General features: G+C 42.8%; 1 protein-coding gene across 4 annotated transcripts in view; it reads left to right on the forward strand.

Annotated features, from left to right (window-relative positions):
- Window positions 1–259: 259 nt before the first annotated feature.
- The window catches only part of TOM1L2 (target of myb1 like 2 membrane trafficking protein), a 58390-nt gene continuing 42305 nt past the window's right edge, over window positions 260–16344 (forward strand). For all 4 annotated transcript variants that reach the window (XM_063342713.1, XM_063342714.1, XM_063342715.1 and 1 more), the window contains exon 1: window positions 260–351. In XM_063342713.1, the coding sequence (XP_063198783.1) occupies window positions 300–351 (52 nt within the window). In that variant the 5' untranslated portion in view covers window positions 260–299. The remainder of the gene's footprint in view (window positions 352–16344) is intronic.

Here is a 16344-nt window from a genome sequence, read left to right on the forward strand (position 1 = left end):
CATTACAGAATGGTTTGGCCGTTGCCCAATGGAGAATGCCAGTAACGGTGTCCCTGCTGTCCATCAACCGGAGGGCGTGGAAAGGACTGGGACTCTCGCGGGGGCGGGCCCCTCGCTTGACAGTGATGGACACACTCTTCAGCCTATGACTACACGGGGCGTCCAGCCGCTGTCCAATCGAGGTTCAGGAGGCGGGCCACGCTCGGCAGAGCGAGCTGCGGTTGGTGAGCGCGGGTGCCAGTCAGGGCGGGGTGGGGGAAGGGGGGGGCCGCCGGGCCGCTGTTTGTTGTCATCCCAAGATGGAGTTTCTGCTGGGGAACCCGTTCAGCACCCCGGTGGGGCAGAGCCTCGGTAAGGCGGCCCGGGGGCTGCAGGGGAGGCCCGGAGAGCCAGCGGGGCCATTGGAGGGGGTGGGGGGCTCCAGGCAGCGGGGGGCTCTGGGGGTCGGTGAGGTGCTGTGGAGGTGGTGGGGGGTCTGTGAGGGCCCGTGGGGGGCTGTGGGGTTTAGTGGAGGTCTCTGGGGGCTCATAGTGGGTTCTGGAGGTGGTGAGGCGTCTGTTGGGGGCTCTGGAGGTATGGGAAGGAGTCGGGGTAGTGGGGATCTCGGGGCTGATGGGGACTCTTGGTAGTGGGGGGCTTTCAGGGTTGGTAGGTGCCGTAGGCCTTAGTAGGGGTCTCTTTCATGGTTGGTAGGAGGGTTGGTAGGAGCTTTCAGGGTCTTTCAGGGTCTTTCAGGGTTGGTAGGAGCCCCCCCTCTGGCTCTGGGGGACTCTTGGTAGTGGGGGGCTTTAAGGGTTGGTAGGTGCCGTAGGCCTTAGTAGGGGTCTCTGGGGGTTACTGTGGATCGTGGAGGGCTCTGTGGGCAGCAGAGGGCTGGCGGGTAGTGGTGGCTTCAGGCAGGCTGTTTGCCATAAGGAAGGAGCGACTCCACTTCAAGATGGTTGATGGATGAAGGAAAGTTGTTGGATCCCCCAGCTCCCCTTCTGGCATGTGCGCACCTTGTTCCAGAGCAGCCCCGTCATTCAGCCACTTTTTCCCCAAAGTGTTGAAACCTCCCTGGAGTGTGCATATGCAGGGATGGTGACGTGGTTTAGAGATACAAGTACATGCTCCATTTTCAGCCTGGAGCTTGAATTGTGGTTTTGCTAATGCTGTGGTGACATTAGGCAGGTTATTTTGAATGTGCTTTCACTGTGCGGCTAGCTAGGGCCTCCCTGGGTTGCTGTGTCTACTCTCTCCCTCCCGCAGATATGTTCACTCTCAGCTGTGGCAAGTCTGGTTTCAGTCTGGGTTGCCATGGCCTGGGCCACAGGAGAAGGCCTGGGTGCCACTTCCGCAGCGTTTGTTAACTTGCCCACGGTTGGGTGGGCTGTCATTGCCATCCGCATTCTTCTCGTAGGCCCTGAAGAAATGCAAGATCTCTCATATTGCGGTGGGAAGGAGCAACAGACTGGCTCAGGTTCCTGCAGCGCGGGGACTGTGGCGTACGGTTCCAGACGCCAAGGCAATATTCAATTGAATGTACTTGTGCTACCATCCCTCCCCAGTGAAACTGTGCTTTTAGTTTCCTTGCTTTGTTTCATAAACAGCAGTAATTCTAATGCCTTATTTAGTAGTTATATATAGCATAATGTATAGCTATGTATAGTCTAGTCTATAGCTATTCTAGATTAATTTATGGAACGATAGAAGACTTGTGTCTTTGGAAATTAAAGTGGAAAAATTTTGCAGAGTACCTGGTTGTGGCCCCAAACCCCAGAAGTTCTTTTATAGTAGTCTCCTCACTGACGCGGGCAGAGACACCCCCTTGTAGAGGTAAAAGGCCCTTAAATGGGTAAGTCTCGCACTGTGCTTTGAAGATGGCTGGACTCTTGCTTTGTCAGACTATATGGAGCATATGTATAGCTTGCTGTTTTTCTTTAGCCATCTGGGGTGTTTATTTCTTCTGCTTAGGGAGAGAAGTGCTGAGAGTTGGAGGATAATAACAAGAACAGTGAAAGTTAAACACGATTTTAAAGTGAATTTGCTTTGTTGTGTTTGGCCATCTGACCACATCTGCCAGGACAGCTGGCTGCTTTGCTGCTTGGACAAGCCTTCTATACAATGAGCGTTGTTAAGGGAAGGCAATAATTTCTCATCTATTTGTTGTCAGTTTCTTTTAGCATCAGTAAGTGGTTTAAAGGGGTTTCCTTAAGACTTAAGAATTGTTGGGGGGGTTAGCAGTAAAATCTGCTTTTCTAGCCTTCTGCTGTTCTAACTCTGGAGTGCAAAGATTTTCATAGCTCTTACATCCCCTTGTTCTCTTTGAATGAGCAGTTGCTGCCAACTTAGAGGCTTCAAACACAAAGCTGTGAAGGAGCTGCTTTCATCAGATAAGGTTAGGTGTTTGTGAGGGGCTTATAATGCAACTTCCCTTAATACAAAATTCAGCTGCACTTTTAAGAATGTTTTTTCATCCCCAGGGGGAAGAGATAGCTGCAGATTTTATTTTGAAAGAAAATTTTTTCTGCTTCTCCTATCACTGCCAGTTATCCTTTTCTGAGACAACAGTAAAACAAAAGCATGCCTTGTTCTCAGACGGTGCTATTTGCTCAGTGTTTCCACAGTTTTTTTTTCAATGAGCTTGTGGAATATAATTTTCACTTATGTTTCTCTTCATTCTTTAAAAGAAACTGAATAATTTGGTATTTCTGTTTAAACATATTGTGTTGAACACAGTTGTGATGTTTTCAAGCGAGGCCTAACACTCACCATAAGGGAGAAGTGCAGAAAATTATGTAGGTCCATCAGCGCACCAAGAATGCATGTTCTCTGCCAGGAAGTAGCAGTGGTTCACATGAAGATTTAATTAGGCCTAGACAATGTCTTCAGATAAATGCCAGGTCTGAAAGAACAAAGATGTCAGAGAAGGTTTGAGGAGAGCTGAGAGAGGTAATACAAGGGATTTTTCTCCTTCTCTTTATCTGGATAATGTCTGAAGCTAGACAGGCTTTTTATGTTAACTCTTTTGCTTAATGTGGGAAAGTAATGCTAGGATGAGCTCAGAGGATTTGTAATGGAGATGGATAGAGTCTCCTGCATCTAAAGTGCCAGTTTAAATGGCAGCCAGGTTCCTCATCGCTGAAAGCTACCTGATTTTTTGAATGGCTTACGTGTTAGCCTCTATTTAGTTGCCAGTGGTGGCATAACAGGAACTGTATAAGCCATCACCATGGCTGCTAATTACAAACCTCACTTAATTTTTCTTTAATACTTTGATTGACCCGTGGACACTGAACTGTCCATATATCTTTAGTAAGGTCCTCTTCCGAGCAGAGGGAGTGGTCTTTGACAGAGGTGTTGTATGGAAGGCAGTCAGCTGCTGTGCTGTGCCAAGGAGATTCCTGAAATTAAAATCCATTTTGCCCAATCCATATTGCTTTTCAGCTCGATGTTGCAGTGAAAGGAGGTAGGTAATAATCCCATAGGACTTAGGAGAAGTCTTCTGGATCCCTTCAGAATGTCGCTTTTATCGTTGGTTAGTGATTACTAGAAAGCCTCCTCAGGGGCTATGTGTTGCAGCTGATGGGCTTCTGGTGTTTTTAAACGGTGCTGGATGCGCGGTGCCTGGTGAATCCAGCAGCCATTGGCGATGGCTGGATTCTACCTTCTAGTGGAAGGTGTCGCTGCCCATGGCAGGGGGATAGGAATGAGATGATCTTTAAGGTCCCTTCCAACCCAAACCATTCTATGAGTCTATGATGCTGGACGAGGAGCCCAGGGGGGCACTGGAGCTTGTACTGACAGATTGTGCTATGTGGCTCTGGCCAACTGAGGGGTGGTTGTGCCACCAGCCCTGGAGAAGGTCTTTGTGAAAGCTGGAGGGGTGGAAAGCTGAAGAGTCTGGAGGGTTTGTTGCTTTGTTGTGTTTGGCCATCTGACCACATCTGCTGGGACAGCAGGACACCAGGAATTCTGCTTTGCAGGCTGCCAGGTATGTTGGGGCTGACAAGATCCTCTGTGGCATTGGGTGTTGGCCCGGTTCTTAGAACTGAACTGTTTATTTTTTCCAGTCAATACTGTAAATACAGTAGACCCTTAGGGAGGACTATTTTGAAGAATACTCCTGATCCGTGAGAAGTACAGGAAGATGTGTAGTAAAATGGTGAAGACAGACTGCTTGCTATCGGGAGAGGGGCTGATGTGGGGAAAACGCTGCAATTTACAGTGGCAGGAATTTGCCTTGAGATTCAACATCCTGCCATAAATTGCGTTTTTATCTTTCTTTGTTCAAGGGAGCCATCTTTAAAGTGTCACCACTCTATTCAAGGTTATTAGAACAAATACCCTTACCATAGGTTAGCGAAAACATCTTGGATGATTAAAGCTGATTGAATTACAAGAATGTGGAGTGCTGGTGACTTTTTTTTGCTCATTCTGCTTATTTGATGTAGGCCATATGGCTTACACATGAGAACACAGTAAAACCAGTTAACATTTTGTAGTATTGTTTTTTACTCTGGAGACTTTGCAAAGGCTTCAGGAGAGTGCTTATTTGTTTGAATCCAAATCAAGTCTTGCTGCTCACTCCCCCCAGCTTCCTCAGGTGTGAAGGGCTGAGTTGGGGCAGTGATGTGTGAAATGGGCTCCTCACGGGGTGATGGATGGGAGTGTCGGGGTCCGTTTTGGTAAGGGCTCTGGTCAGGGCTGTGCGTACTGCTGAAGTCAGCCGTTCTTGCCACAGGCTGAAATCTGCTTGATTCTGAGCCAAAGACCTCCAGGGAGAGAGGTCCAGCACCTGAGTTAAATGCACAGAGACCTGAAAGTTAATTTTTAACAATACAGTAGAAATTAAGGTGTCCCGTATGACTGGGGGTATTGATCAGGCGGTGCTGGTTTACATCCCTGGTCCCCGTTGATGAAGGGAGGTTTGAATGAGGGGTGCTGCTCTGGGCACTTGCCTTGGAGTCTGTTTTCAGGGGAGGCAGAGTGTGGTGATTTAATGCAGAGCATTGTTTAAGGAGGCTAGAAAAACAGGGTTTCAGCAAAAGATACAGAGGCACTTTATTGAAGCAACAGTGAGGCAGACAGCTTTTCAATTGATTTTTATCAAAGTACTTGCAGTTCCCATTCAAGGCTGTTAAATTGATAATAAATATGGTGGACAGAGTCTGTTTCCAGAGCTGCTGTTTTGTTTCCCCCTCTTTTTTTCTTTCCATAAAGAAGCACTTAAGACCTTTCTTCAGGTTTCTCATATCTTAAGATTTTTATGAGTCTTAGAAAAAAAAAAAGGGTTCCTAAATAAATGAGTTGATAGCTACATGCAAGAATAGAGAGATGTATTACAGTGAGCAGCCCATGGTAATTCCGCAGGAGGAATTAACCCAGGCTTTCTTTACCACATACACAATTTGCCTAAATTTCCCTCAGAGTAAACTTACTCCTTTTCTGTGCTGTAAGAAAAACATATCCCCACAGCATATTCTGTATCAAAAAGATGAATTTTGTCTTTGCCTACAATGAAGAGGGCACAAGAAGAACTCTCCTCAGAGTTTAAGTACTTTTATAGTTACTCCGGTAGCTGGTCAGTTGTTAAAAATCCAACCCCCCACTGTTCATGTAGAATTGTGCTAGTCATGCAGAAGAGAGTCTGATAAAGTGCTTTTAGTTTTATAAGATTATTTAGATCTGCTTTCACTTCATGACAATGGATTATGTTGTAAGGAAAATCTCCATGAAATACAAAAATGGATATCTTTGCTTTTAAAGGAGCAAATAAATACTGAGTCATGAATCTGGCAACTTGGAGAACTACATACATGTGTGAAGCTGGATAATTAGTATAATACCATTTAATACTAGGTTTCTAAGACTGGATTTATTTTATAGGCACAAAAGCAGATTGTAGTTCATGAAGGTATTATAGCATGTATTTTTGAGTAATGCAGTTTTATCTCTTCCAGCACAGTATGCTTAAATGTATACTCCATATGCTTCTAATATAAATCTATATGTAAAGGTTGTAGTGTGAGGACAGCTCGTTCCCAGTTTGATACTGCTCTGTTCATATACTCGGCAGATTTTCTAAACTGCATATTTAAAATATGCTTGACTAAAAACATAGTTAGAAAATTCCCACAAACCCTTCCAACTGATATCGTATTTCACCCAAAGCAAGGAGGTATTGTGTGTTTTCCTTAGTTTAATTAAAACCAGTTTTAAATTAGTCAGACTTTCCTTTGATTTCGTAAACTACATTGGATTTTTAATTAAGCACTCTTTGAAGGTGATCAAGGCGTCTGGTAGTAGCCTCAGTGATAATGGTCAGTGGAGGAGCCATGGCAGTTGTTGCAGAAATTTCGGTGAGACGATCCTTTGTGGGGCAGGACTTTGCGTAGTACCTGCAGGGCTGGTGCCCTTCAGGGTTGGCCTGGCAACCTCTTCCCTTGTCTGACATTTCGTATTTTACTCTGGGTAGATAATTTCACACTTTGTGTTTTGGTTTAAAAATCCGTGCAGTGTATCAGTGATAAAAAGCATAAATGTTTGGAGAGCACAGGGGGAAAAGAAGAGTTGTAGGAGCCCTGAGAAGTTACAAAGTGACCCGAAAGGCCAGCCCGTGTAACACAGTTGTTCCCCTATATGACGAGTCTGCACGGATCATCCAGAACTAATTTTCAGTTTTCTTATTTGCATCCACCTGGGGAATTACTAGTTTTCTACATAAAAGAAACTTGTTGCTGAGCGTAAAAATCCTATCTGGGATAGATAGGCCTTACCTTCTGTATTTGCTTAGTCAGTCCCCTGACAGTTCACCATTGTTTTGCTCGTTTGTTTCAGTTCTCGTCAATGGGAAAGGGCTCTTTTAAAACTGATGATTCTTGAGCACAAAAGATGCTGGTCTAAAGGCTTTGCTACAGCCTGGTCTCTCTTCCCTTAGGAGCAGGTCCTTTGCTGCAGGTAAACAAGTCTATCCATAACTCATGGAACCGGATCTTCTAATCTGTAGGTACTCTCGTTGCTCAAGAAGGGGAGATGCAAATAAATCCAGCCAGTCTATTATTGGTAGCATTGTCTTTAAATTTAAAAATATGCTCTATGATTGCTCTGTACCTGCCAGAATTATAAGGTAGGCCCCATAACGTAGTAACTCATTTCAAAATCAAGGATTAGGGAAGAAAAAAAAAGTCTGTGTATGTATATAATCTGTCTTTGTTACGACAGTTCCTGGCACGGCTATATATAGACTATTTACCCCTGCTTCTGTATCTCTCAGTTCACAGAAACCCTTTGGCAGCTCCGTGTTTGCAACGTAGTCTCAGACAGTATCAGGAGACTCAAAAATGAGAAGATATTCAGAAGGAACCTGTTGAACAGTTTGCTTAGTTCGTAAGCCTGCTTATTCTTTGAGAGTAAGCCAGTCTGTTCCCCAGCTGGTCCTCAGAAGCCTTCTGGGTTAGATTACTTTGGGAAGAAATTCTTTGTTCACATTCAGATGAAAGAAAACATACACAAAGTAAAGGCACAGATTGGTGTTATAAACTGTGTTTGAACCCCAAGAACTTTGCAGAGCACTGGTTTCTTAGTCTTAAGGCAAGAAAGACTTTGTTACATCCCACGTGGTCAGGAATGTTGAAGATATTGTTAACTTGGATGTGTTGCATCCTCTGTATTTTTGTGGGATAGCTCTACTGCAAGAGCTGTGACCAGCTTTGTATTTGACCCAAATAATAAAAATTTCACATTTATCGCATAGCTGAGTAAATGCAGAAATAGTCCCTTTTTGAAATCTGGTATTTCCTGAGGTTTTGGGTTTTTTTTAACTTTAGTTTTGTCTCAATTATAGCTTTCTGCATTTATTTTCCTTTTGGGAGGAAAAGGGCATCCTTCTTTGCCTATACACACAAAAAGCTACCTTGAGCAGATTAAATAAATTGCAAGCTTGAGCAGCTTTGCCAGCAAATTTTGGAAGGTCTTTATGCTGTACTAGCCTCACAGGCTAGCGGTGTTTCATAGCTCCCCATCACTTTGTTTTCTCAGACTAACAAATATGTCTGTATGTTTTAATAGAGGCATTTTACTGAGCTGTGATGACCAAATACTTACTAAATACGGATTTTTTTTTTCCCAGACATCTGAAAGGCTTTAGTTAGTAATTCTGTCCAAAAAGTCAAGCCTGAAGTAAGTTTTCTACTGAGGTGATACAGAGATGAGATACTATATTGTAGCTTTCCCTTCCAAAACATCTTTCTTTGCAGTTGATGCAATAGACATCTGTTGGGCTCAATACAAACGCTTCTCCCTTCTTTATATGACGCTGTCGAGAATCTGAACTCCTGTATTCACCAAAAAGCACTCCTATCAGTTAACAGAGTATTAAGGAATGTAACCAGTTAATTGGTTCCAAATTAAAGTTTAGGAGAGAAGAATATGAAAACTTCATTGGAATATTTCAGCTGGAGTGAATCTTGAAATCGGTCTCCACGTTGTGACCAGTTATTACCTGAATGCTGTCTAGTACTATTTTTCTGAGCAGTTGTTAATGGTGTATAGGTATGATCATAAGATGATTGATAGTGAAAGGTAGGGGTTAAGCAGGATCCGGCATATATTTGGTTTTGGGGTACCCTTATCTCATGTTTAAGCTGTTGTAGTAAATAGCTTGTTTTTTCATTATCTTTGAGCTGCCCTTTCTGAGCTGGTTTTCAGTTCTTCTAATTAGAAGGGTATTTTAGTGAAAAGAGCGATCTCAGACCTTTGTGAAATTTTCTGCTAGTACAAATAATGGTAAATCTGAAATCACTTATTAGACAAGAAGTTGTTATGGCAACTATAAGATGGTTGGCTAATCAGAGAGTGAGATCAGTTTTTATTTACAAGCATAATGAGCAATTAAGTTTGAGCAGCTGTCAGACTTGGAAAGTGATTAAAGTTCAGCAAACAGCCCAAATGGGTCAGTGTTCAGTTCTGGTCGTTTTCTGACACTTCAGCTTGATCATGTGTGGGTTTTACCTACTATAATTAAAACTGCCTTTAAAATCCCCATCTCTGACACAGAACTTGGCATAGCCAGTCAGTAATGAAAAACTCCTCTTCCATCCAGGTTCCTTAAAGAGTATTGGCTTTGAGTCTTGCTGCAGTTAATGAGGTATTTCACGTGTAGCATCCCTTAAAGCAAACCTTAGTTTGCGTGCTGGCTTGCAGAATCATCTCCAGGCCGTTGATGCTCACCAGGAGAGAGATGAAATGGTGCAGCCTTGCTCAGGCAAGCTTTACACCTCTAAAGGGCACTCTTTCATAAAAGGCATCATTATACTGCTGTTGGTTGCTTAGGAAGCTGCTGCTTGCCTCAGAGGAAGGACGTGCACAGTGTACATGAACATAAAACGCAAAAGAAGTTGAGAAAGTCTTGGTTCACCCAGATACATAAGGGAAGTCCCGGGTGGGCTAAGCTCAGACAGAGCTGGTGATGCTCCGTCATTCAGCTGGCCACCAGAGAACGGGGCCAGGCTAGTACCTTTGCTGGTACTCATTGCTTTCTCAAGCAGGAGCAGTGACACTAACATATATCAGCGTCGCGCTGCCAAAAAGGCTTAAGTAGGTTTCGTATTTATCATTTGGTATCCTGTGACATCTCCTGTGCTGTTGATTAACAATCTGTAAGCAGCAAAGACCAGAGAGGTGGTTCTCTGTAGATTCCAGAAGATCGCCTATGTTCACACTGGGAAAGTTCCCCTCCATCCTCTGCAGTTTCCAGAATGCACTAGAACACAGCCCTTTGCATTTCCTAGGATTTGCTTCCCTGCTCCATATGGTAAATAAGCCAAACTGTTTGTAAGCCATGCTCAAGATCTGTGTTCTAGTTAGAATTTTAACCGTCCAAGGACCAATATAGTTATTTTCCAAAAGTATGCTGCAGTCCCCTGATGCATTTACATTGTTTTTAATTTTACTACACTAGTAGTATCACGTAATATAGGCGATAGCAGTGGAATGTGAAATGCATTGGGACAGTTCCTGACCTGAAGAATTTACAAAGTCGTATGACTAGATAACACAAGCTGGTGAATGGGGACTTAGGGGAAAATTAAAATGACAGTCTCAGAAATAGGCATTTGCATACTTGATCTAAACTTACGGTATTTACGTTTTCTATTTATCAGTCTTTTTCAGGCTTATCTACAGCAGTGACACATGAGAAACAGGGCTGTAGAAATGGAGCAGAATTTTTAATAGCGTTATTAGAGACCAAGAAATCTGCATTTCTCAGCCCGTACAAGACGGAATTGCACACATGTATCTTGTTATTAGCGTTGCCTGATTTGCACTCGGGTTTCCTGAGAAGATCGTTTGGAAGTGTTTAGCCGCTAAGCTTTTGCAGGCATAGCGAGCTTGGCTTGTTGGAACGGGCAGCTGGCAATAGAGCCCTTCAATGACAGCAGCGTTGGCAAAAGCGATTCCTGTTACCTAGTGGAACGGGCGCCAGCTCTCCCCTCTTCCCGTGGCGAAAACGCTTAGCGTATTCCAGACGCTGATCCTCAAGCCGTGGAGACATTGGAGAGTTTGAATGGGATCGGAGCTAGCTGCCTCTTGCATAGGCCTGCTGTCATCTTGTAGAGCAGTGTGAGGGAAGGCTGCGAAATTGAAAAGCAAACCGAAGCATTTCACACTAGAAAACGTGAGCCGTCAGCCCTCAAAAGCTGCAGACTCCCCACTGTCTCCTTCGCTTCTGCGTGTTGGATAATCGTGGTTTTCCAGAGGACACAGCTCTCACCTTCGTAGTTGTAGATATACAGGAGAGCCGGCTGTGGGAACATGAACGTGAAACAGGCTACTGCAAGAGCTGTTTCATTTAATTCATAACACATTTTAATTATTGTGTATGAACGTTTACTTAAAAATCTGCTGTAGCATGCTGCAGCTAAGGAGTAAACTTGTTTGTAGCTGGTTTTTTTGTAGGCATGAAAGATTTTGACTTTTTTTCCCTAAGTGCAATTAGTGTTTTATTTTAAGCGTGTGAGAATGTGGGCAATTGACTTCAGGAGTAACTTGTAAAAAAATAATATAAATAATACTAATGTGGGAGCCTGATGGATTATCTTTGCTTTATAGTTTGTTTGCAGCAAACATGTTGCAAGTGAGTGGGTGGGAGGGGGAGTTTTAAATATATGGGGATGGATTTTTAGAGTTTGCAGCTGACGTGGATTAAAAATTCTTAGAACATTTCATCCATGAAAGGCAATTAGTTTTGTTTTATGAATATGAAAAGCACGTAGCTTGTAAGTACTGGAGTGAAGTCCCAAGTGAGTTATTAGAACTTGCTTTACTCATGTAGTACAAAATTAGCCATCAAGAGCTGATAGATTTCAAATATAGCTCACTGACACACTGATCATCCATAACTTTTCATAAAGACGTTTTTTCGGTCTCACCTGTAATTACTGGATGCCATTAAAGTCCTGAACGGGGCAGGTAATCACAGATCAGGACACCTTCTTGCTCTTGATGGTGCATTTTGTGCAGCTGAGATATCAAATTGTAATGCCGCTCTGCCTGCGGTTCTGGGTGGTAAAACTGCACCTGGATGCATAGACTATTCCTCTCTCTCTCACCTCCTGGTGGTATCTTACTGATCAAATACATTCTTCTGCTTTGTATTGTGATACCGTTTTTCTGCATTTTGGGGCGAATGTTTTAAAAAGCAATTTGCAACGGTTTACATAAGGAACTGTCATTGGTGTTCTGTGTGGCTCTTATAAAGAAAACCCCACAGTAATAGAGCCTTTAGGCATACTTGTTAACAAAGAAGTTGAGAAATAAATCACTACTTTCAGCTGCCCTTTCTCTCAGATTCGTAAGTTAAGGCTAATAAAAGTAATGAAATCTGCTCTTTTTTTTAGCAGTTGTTTTTTTGCATTAGGACAAAGTCATATATATGTATTAGATAGTTGTTTAAGAGCTTTTTTGGAATACTAGGATTTTCTATTGTGAGTTGTCTTTCTGGTGAGAAAAGCTTCACACCTACTAAGGTGTGTTTGGAAAAAGATTATTTTTCCAGCTTCTTTGGCTAGTTTTTTTGTCTGTGTTTTTTTTGGGGGTGGGGCAGAGCCAAAGACTCGGCTGTTAAAAAAATTTGTGTTTCTAGTGTTGGTAAACAGGTGTTATTCATCCAGTATGTCAGTGTTTTAATACGTGAGATTCTCAGGTAAGGAACTGGTAGCCCCAATTAAGGAACAAGGTAGTTCCCCCCGCCCCAGTCACCCAAATTCCTTGGAAAAATTAAAACAATATAAAAACTCTTTGGCAGGTAGTAGGGTACAATTCAAGTTCTGCCTATGGCAATGACTAAATGTCGGTGTGATTTGGTATAGAGGACCAGCTGCCTTACCGTGATCAAAGGAAGAGGAGATTTGGGTAACCATCCCAACGCAGTGACCTGTTTAAACAACGCTGTGCTGATAACGTCTCCCATACAGAAATCATATGGACAAGTCACAGCAGTCGCGGTCTAATTCAGAAAGGCAAATCCGTGGGAGAACGTTTTGTCACCCGGAAGGCTTTAATTTATGCTTTCCTGCCTCTCATCTAGAGAAGAAAGATGGACACTCAGAGTGTGATAATATTAGACTAGTGGAAGTGTTGCCTAATAGATCACAGATGTTTGCGAAGTGGCGAGCCATCATCTCCACCGATACAACAGTACGCGGGGACAGTCTGTCATGAGATGTGACATGTCATAAAGGAACATTGATTTGTCGCTCCCCTACAGTAAATCACACGGCAAACATCTCCATTCGAATCCATAAAAATCCATTAATACAGGACGTATATTTTAAAACTGCTTTGACATTTCTGATTGAAGGCTTTAGCGTATTGATTTCTGACGTGAGCAGGTCCTGGTTTGTCAATTGCAAAGAAGCCCCGTACGTTGAATACTGTGGGTTTGCGGTGAGATGGGGACCTGGCCAAGGTCACTGCTGAAAGAGGTGAAGAAACACGCAGCGCAGGCTCAGTTTTAGGGAAAAGTGCTTCTGAATCATGCAAATAGCTTGATGAGCTGGGAGCTGCTGCCATATGACCTAGCTCTGAAGGACAGCTATTTACAGTACATGGGTCAACCCGTTAGCTTTAATGGGTGTACAGTATGTGGGCGGAAGGCGGTCTTTTGTGTTTTGTTTTTTTAAGCTGTGTAGAATGAAGAACTCAGAGGAATTTCACGTTGTTTTAAAGAAGCAGTACTCTCTGCCATCTGTTTTGAAAGAGACCAACTTATATACACATGTCATTCAGCGGAGCATGCTGTCAGCAGCAACAATTTCTGCTGATGGGGGAACTTCAGTGAGAAGATTCATAACAAAAGTCTTTATTGTAGAGAAACACACTGTTCTGCTTGGGATCCAGACTCCAGTGCTTTTAAGGACTATGACTAAACCATCATTTGTGCCTGAGATGAATGACATCTGAGTACAGAAACTGCCTGGACTAGGTTACCCTGTCAGGCCATTTCTGTACGATACAATAGCGCAGTACGGGAAGGTCAGTTTGGTTTTACAACCTGCAAATGCATCGAGACCTATGAGATGTGCTAAACTACGCGAGTCAGGCAGATATTCTGTCTTGCCTACTCTGATATTATTATTAGGATTTCTGTTTTGTTTTTCTTCTTGTTCAGGTGAAGCTCTGATCTGAGTATGAAAGAAAAATTTTTTCTTTGTTATACAGCTGTTAATATTTGTTTAATATGTATTAATCCATTCACCTTGCTCTGCTTCTGAAACTGCTGTGTAGCTATGCTCCGTTAATCAGCTGTAGTTTCCTGCTCCTGAGAGGCTGAGTTTGTGGGAGATGTTGGGCGATGTCTTTTCTGTAGCATATCTAAATCGCAGGAATGTTGTAGCATAACTGTGAATACCATGTGGTCCTTAAAAAGGCACAGTAATTGCATATTACATATTCATGATTGCAGGTAAGCGTGATCTGGAAAGCAGGTTTGAAGAAGTTTGGCATTTGGGTTGCAGCTTCAAAAAGAAGAAAACTTGAAAGTTAATTGGAGAAAATGACAGTTCCCAGTTTGCTGCTGTGCCTTCAAACAGCATTCGAGCTAAATACTCATTTTGATTGCACATGTGCATGTCCACAGCTTCTCTTGTTATTTTATTTTAACGTAGACTCTGCAGTCATTATAAATCATGATTATTCATTTATTCAGCTCCAGAAACTTTGGCAAAGCAATGAGGGGAGGATAGATGACTTCATCCCAAAGAGTTTTGATGCAAGCATAGCTAAAATCAATTGAAAAATCACAACGGTCAAAGTGGATGACCAGTGCTGCGGCAGTACAACCCAAATCACGTTTTTCTGTAATGCCTTGCAGTTCAGATTGAGCCCGTTTGTTCTAGCTGACTGGCTTTTTCTTTGGAAGTGTGAAGCTCAGCATTTTCAGAGCAGTGTGAAATAAGGAATGTAGAAAAAGGACTTGGAGCAGTGAGGTGGCTAATTGAAAAATGCTATTGGAGCTGTGCTTTCTAACAAAGAAACTGGCAGGTTTTTATGAGTAAGTCACTTCAGAGTTGAGTTTTGATCTTGAATTTTGAATGAGTCACATTTATTTTTTAATAGCAGCGTTTTGATAAAAAGGAAAAAACCTCCTGTTGGTTACCATAATGTCTAAGTGCCCGTGACTGTCTTTCTAAAAGCAAATACATAAAAAGCAAGAATAGGCTGTTAGGTCCAGGAGTATCCAAGTGTGTTATTCTAGTGTATCTCTGTCTTCCAAGTGAGATGTCTTGAACTCAGCAGCCATGTGAACGCTGAGGATCTTTAGTCGTATCTTCATTTTGCTTGGACAGCTGATATATGTTTCCGTGGCCTCTGTATGGTCTTTCCCCAGGTCTTATTGACGGTGCCATGCAGGTCATTGATGATTTGCTGAATCCAAGAGAGACAACTGCAGTCACAAAATGTAATGATGCTTTAAAGCAAAACAATTCTATAAGCTACAGCTCAGAGGAGAGATGTTATCGTCTCCTTCAATAGCTTATCTTCCCTCGTGAGCTATCTTGTGTGTTTTGCGTTGCCTTGCAAAACTCTTTTTTTTTTTTTTTTCTCTGAAAGACCTCTGTCCATTCTATAAAAGCATTTTACATTTGACCTCAGCTGATAGCCCTTGCTTCTGAGAGAGCTCCACCGAGCTGAAGGGAGGGGGACAAGTAGGATGGAAGTAAAAGCCTGCTAATAACGTGGCGTCTTCTGTTCTCTGTCACATATTATGCAGAGTGAAATATAACACATCTGACTGTTTGATTTGCTAATTTCAGTCTTGGAGCACAGCTGGTAGGCAGGTGGACTGTTAAGAGGCAAGACAAAGATTTAAGATCTGCCATCTTCTGAACTTCCGAGCAAAAAAAAAAAAAAAAAAAAAAAAGTTTTATGCTGCTTGAGCACCAAACGCTGTTGGAGGGAAGGGGAGAAATTTGGAATCGGAACTTTTTTGCTTTTGGATCTCTCTAATACGGTGCATTGGTGTGCACGCTTCTTGCATAAACAGAAAATGATTTTTTGTATGTAATTCTTCCCAAACATATGAATCAAAAGTCTCTGAAGCAACATCTGGAGAAGTCCCAAGACAGAAAACTGTGATTTCTCTGAGCACAAAGATGTGTTCATTCACAAGATTCTGGTATTCAGACAGAAAAAAGCGCAGTTCTTCCATTTTCATTTAATGCGATTTATAGCTAGTACAATATTTAGCTTTCACTTTTGCCTTTTCTTCCAAGAACGTTATGCAGCACCACAGTCACTTATTGGTGTCTATAGATAGACCTTTTGGGGAGATTTTTACCCTGGTCATGCCTTCTGTAATCATTCAGGCAGAGTAGATGTTCCCAGCGTTTCCAGCAGTCGGTTTTTCAGTCTTGGCATATGGCACGTGAGTTAAATAGCATACAGACTTCCACTTGAGCAGTTGCAATCCTAGTGAAAATCGTCAGGCTGTCTGCATTGGCAGGTTGGGTGTAATGGTCAGAGGAGAGCATTGGAAGAGGGAAGCAGGGAAGAGAGACGAGTTCTGCTTTTTCTCCGTGTGTGAACAAAGTCAAATTTTAAGCATCGTCAACATTAAACCGTAACTTTGAAGCAAAAGTAGCATGAACTGGAAAGGGCTGTGACAGCAGCTTCTCGAGGACCACCAGCAGTCACATACCTTTGTTAGGTGACTTTTGAGCTGGGTTCAAGATGGGGGTAAAAGTTTTTTTTTTTTCCCCTTGCATTTTAAAGAGCATTCCTGTACCGCCCTGCACAGGCTGTTTATGATGTGGCAATTACATGGGAATTTCTGACTCGATTTCCTTGTGGTGACATCTCTCA

The sequence above is a fragment of the Chroicocephalus ridibundus genome, chromosome 8 (genome assembly GCF_963924245.1).
Source record: "Chroicocephalus ridibundus chromosome 8, bChrRid1.1, whole genome shotgun sequence".
NCBI classification, from domain to species: Eukaryota; Metazoa; Chordata; class Aves; order Charadriiformes; family Laridae; genus Chroicocephalus; species Chroicocephalus ridibundus.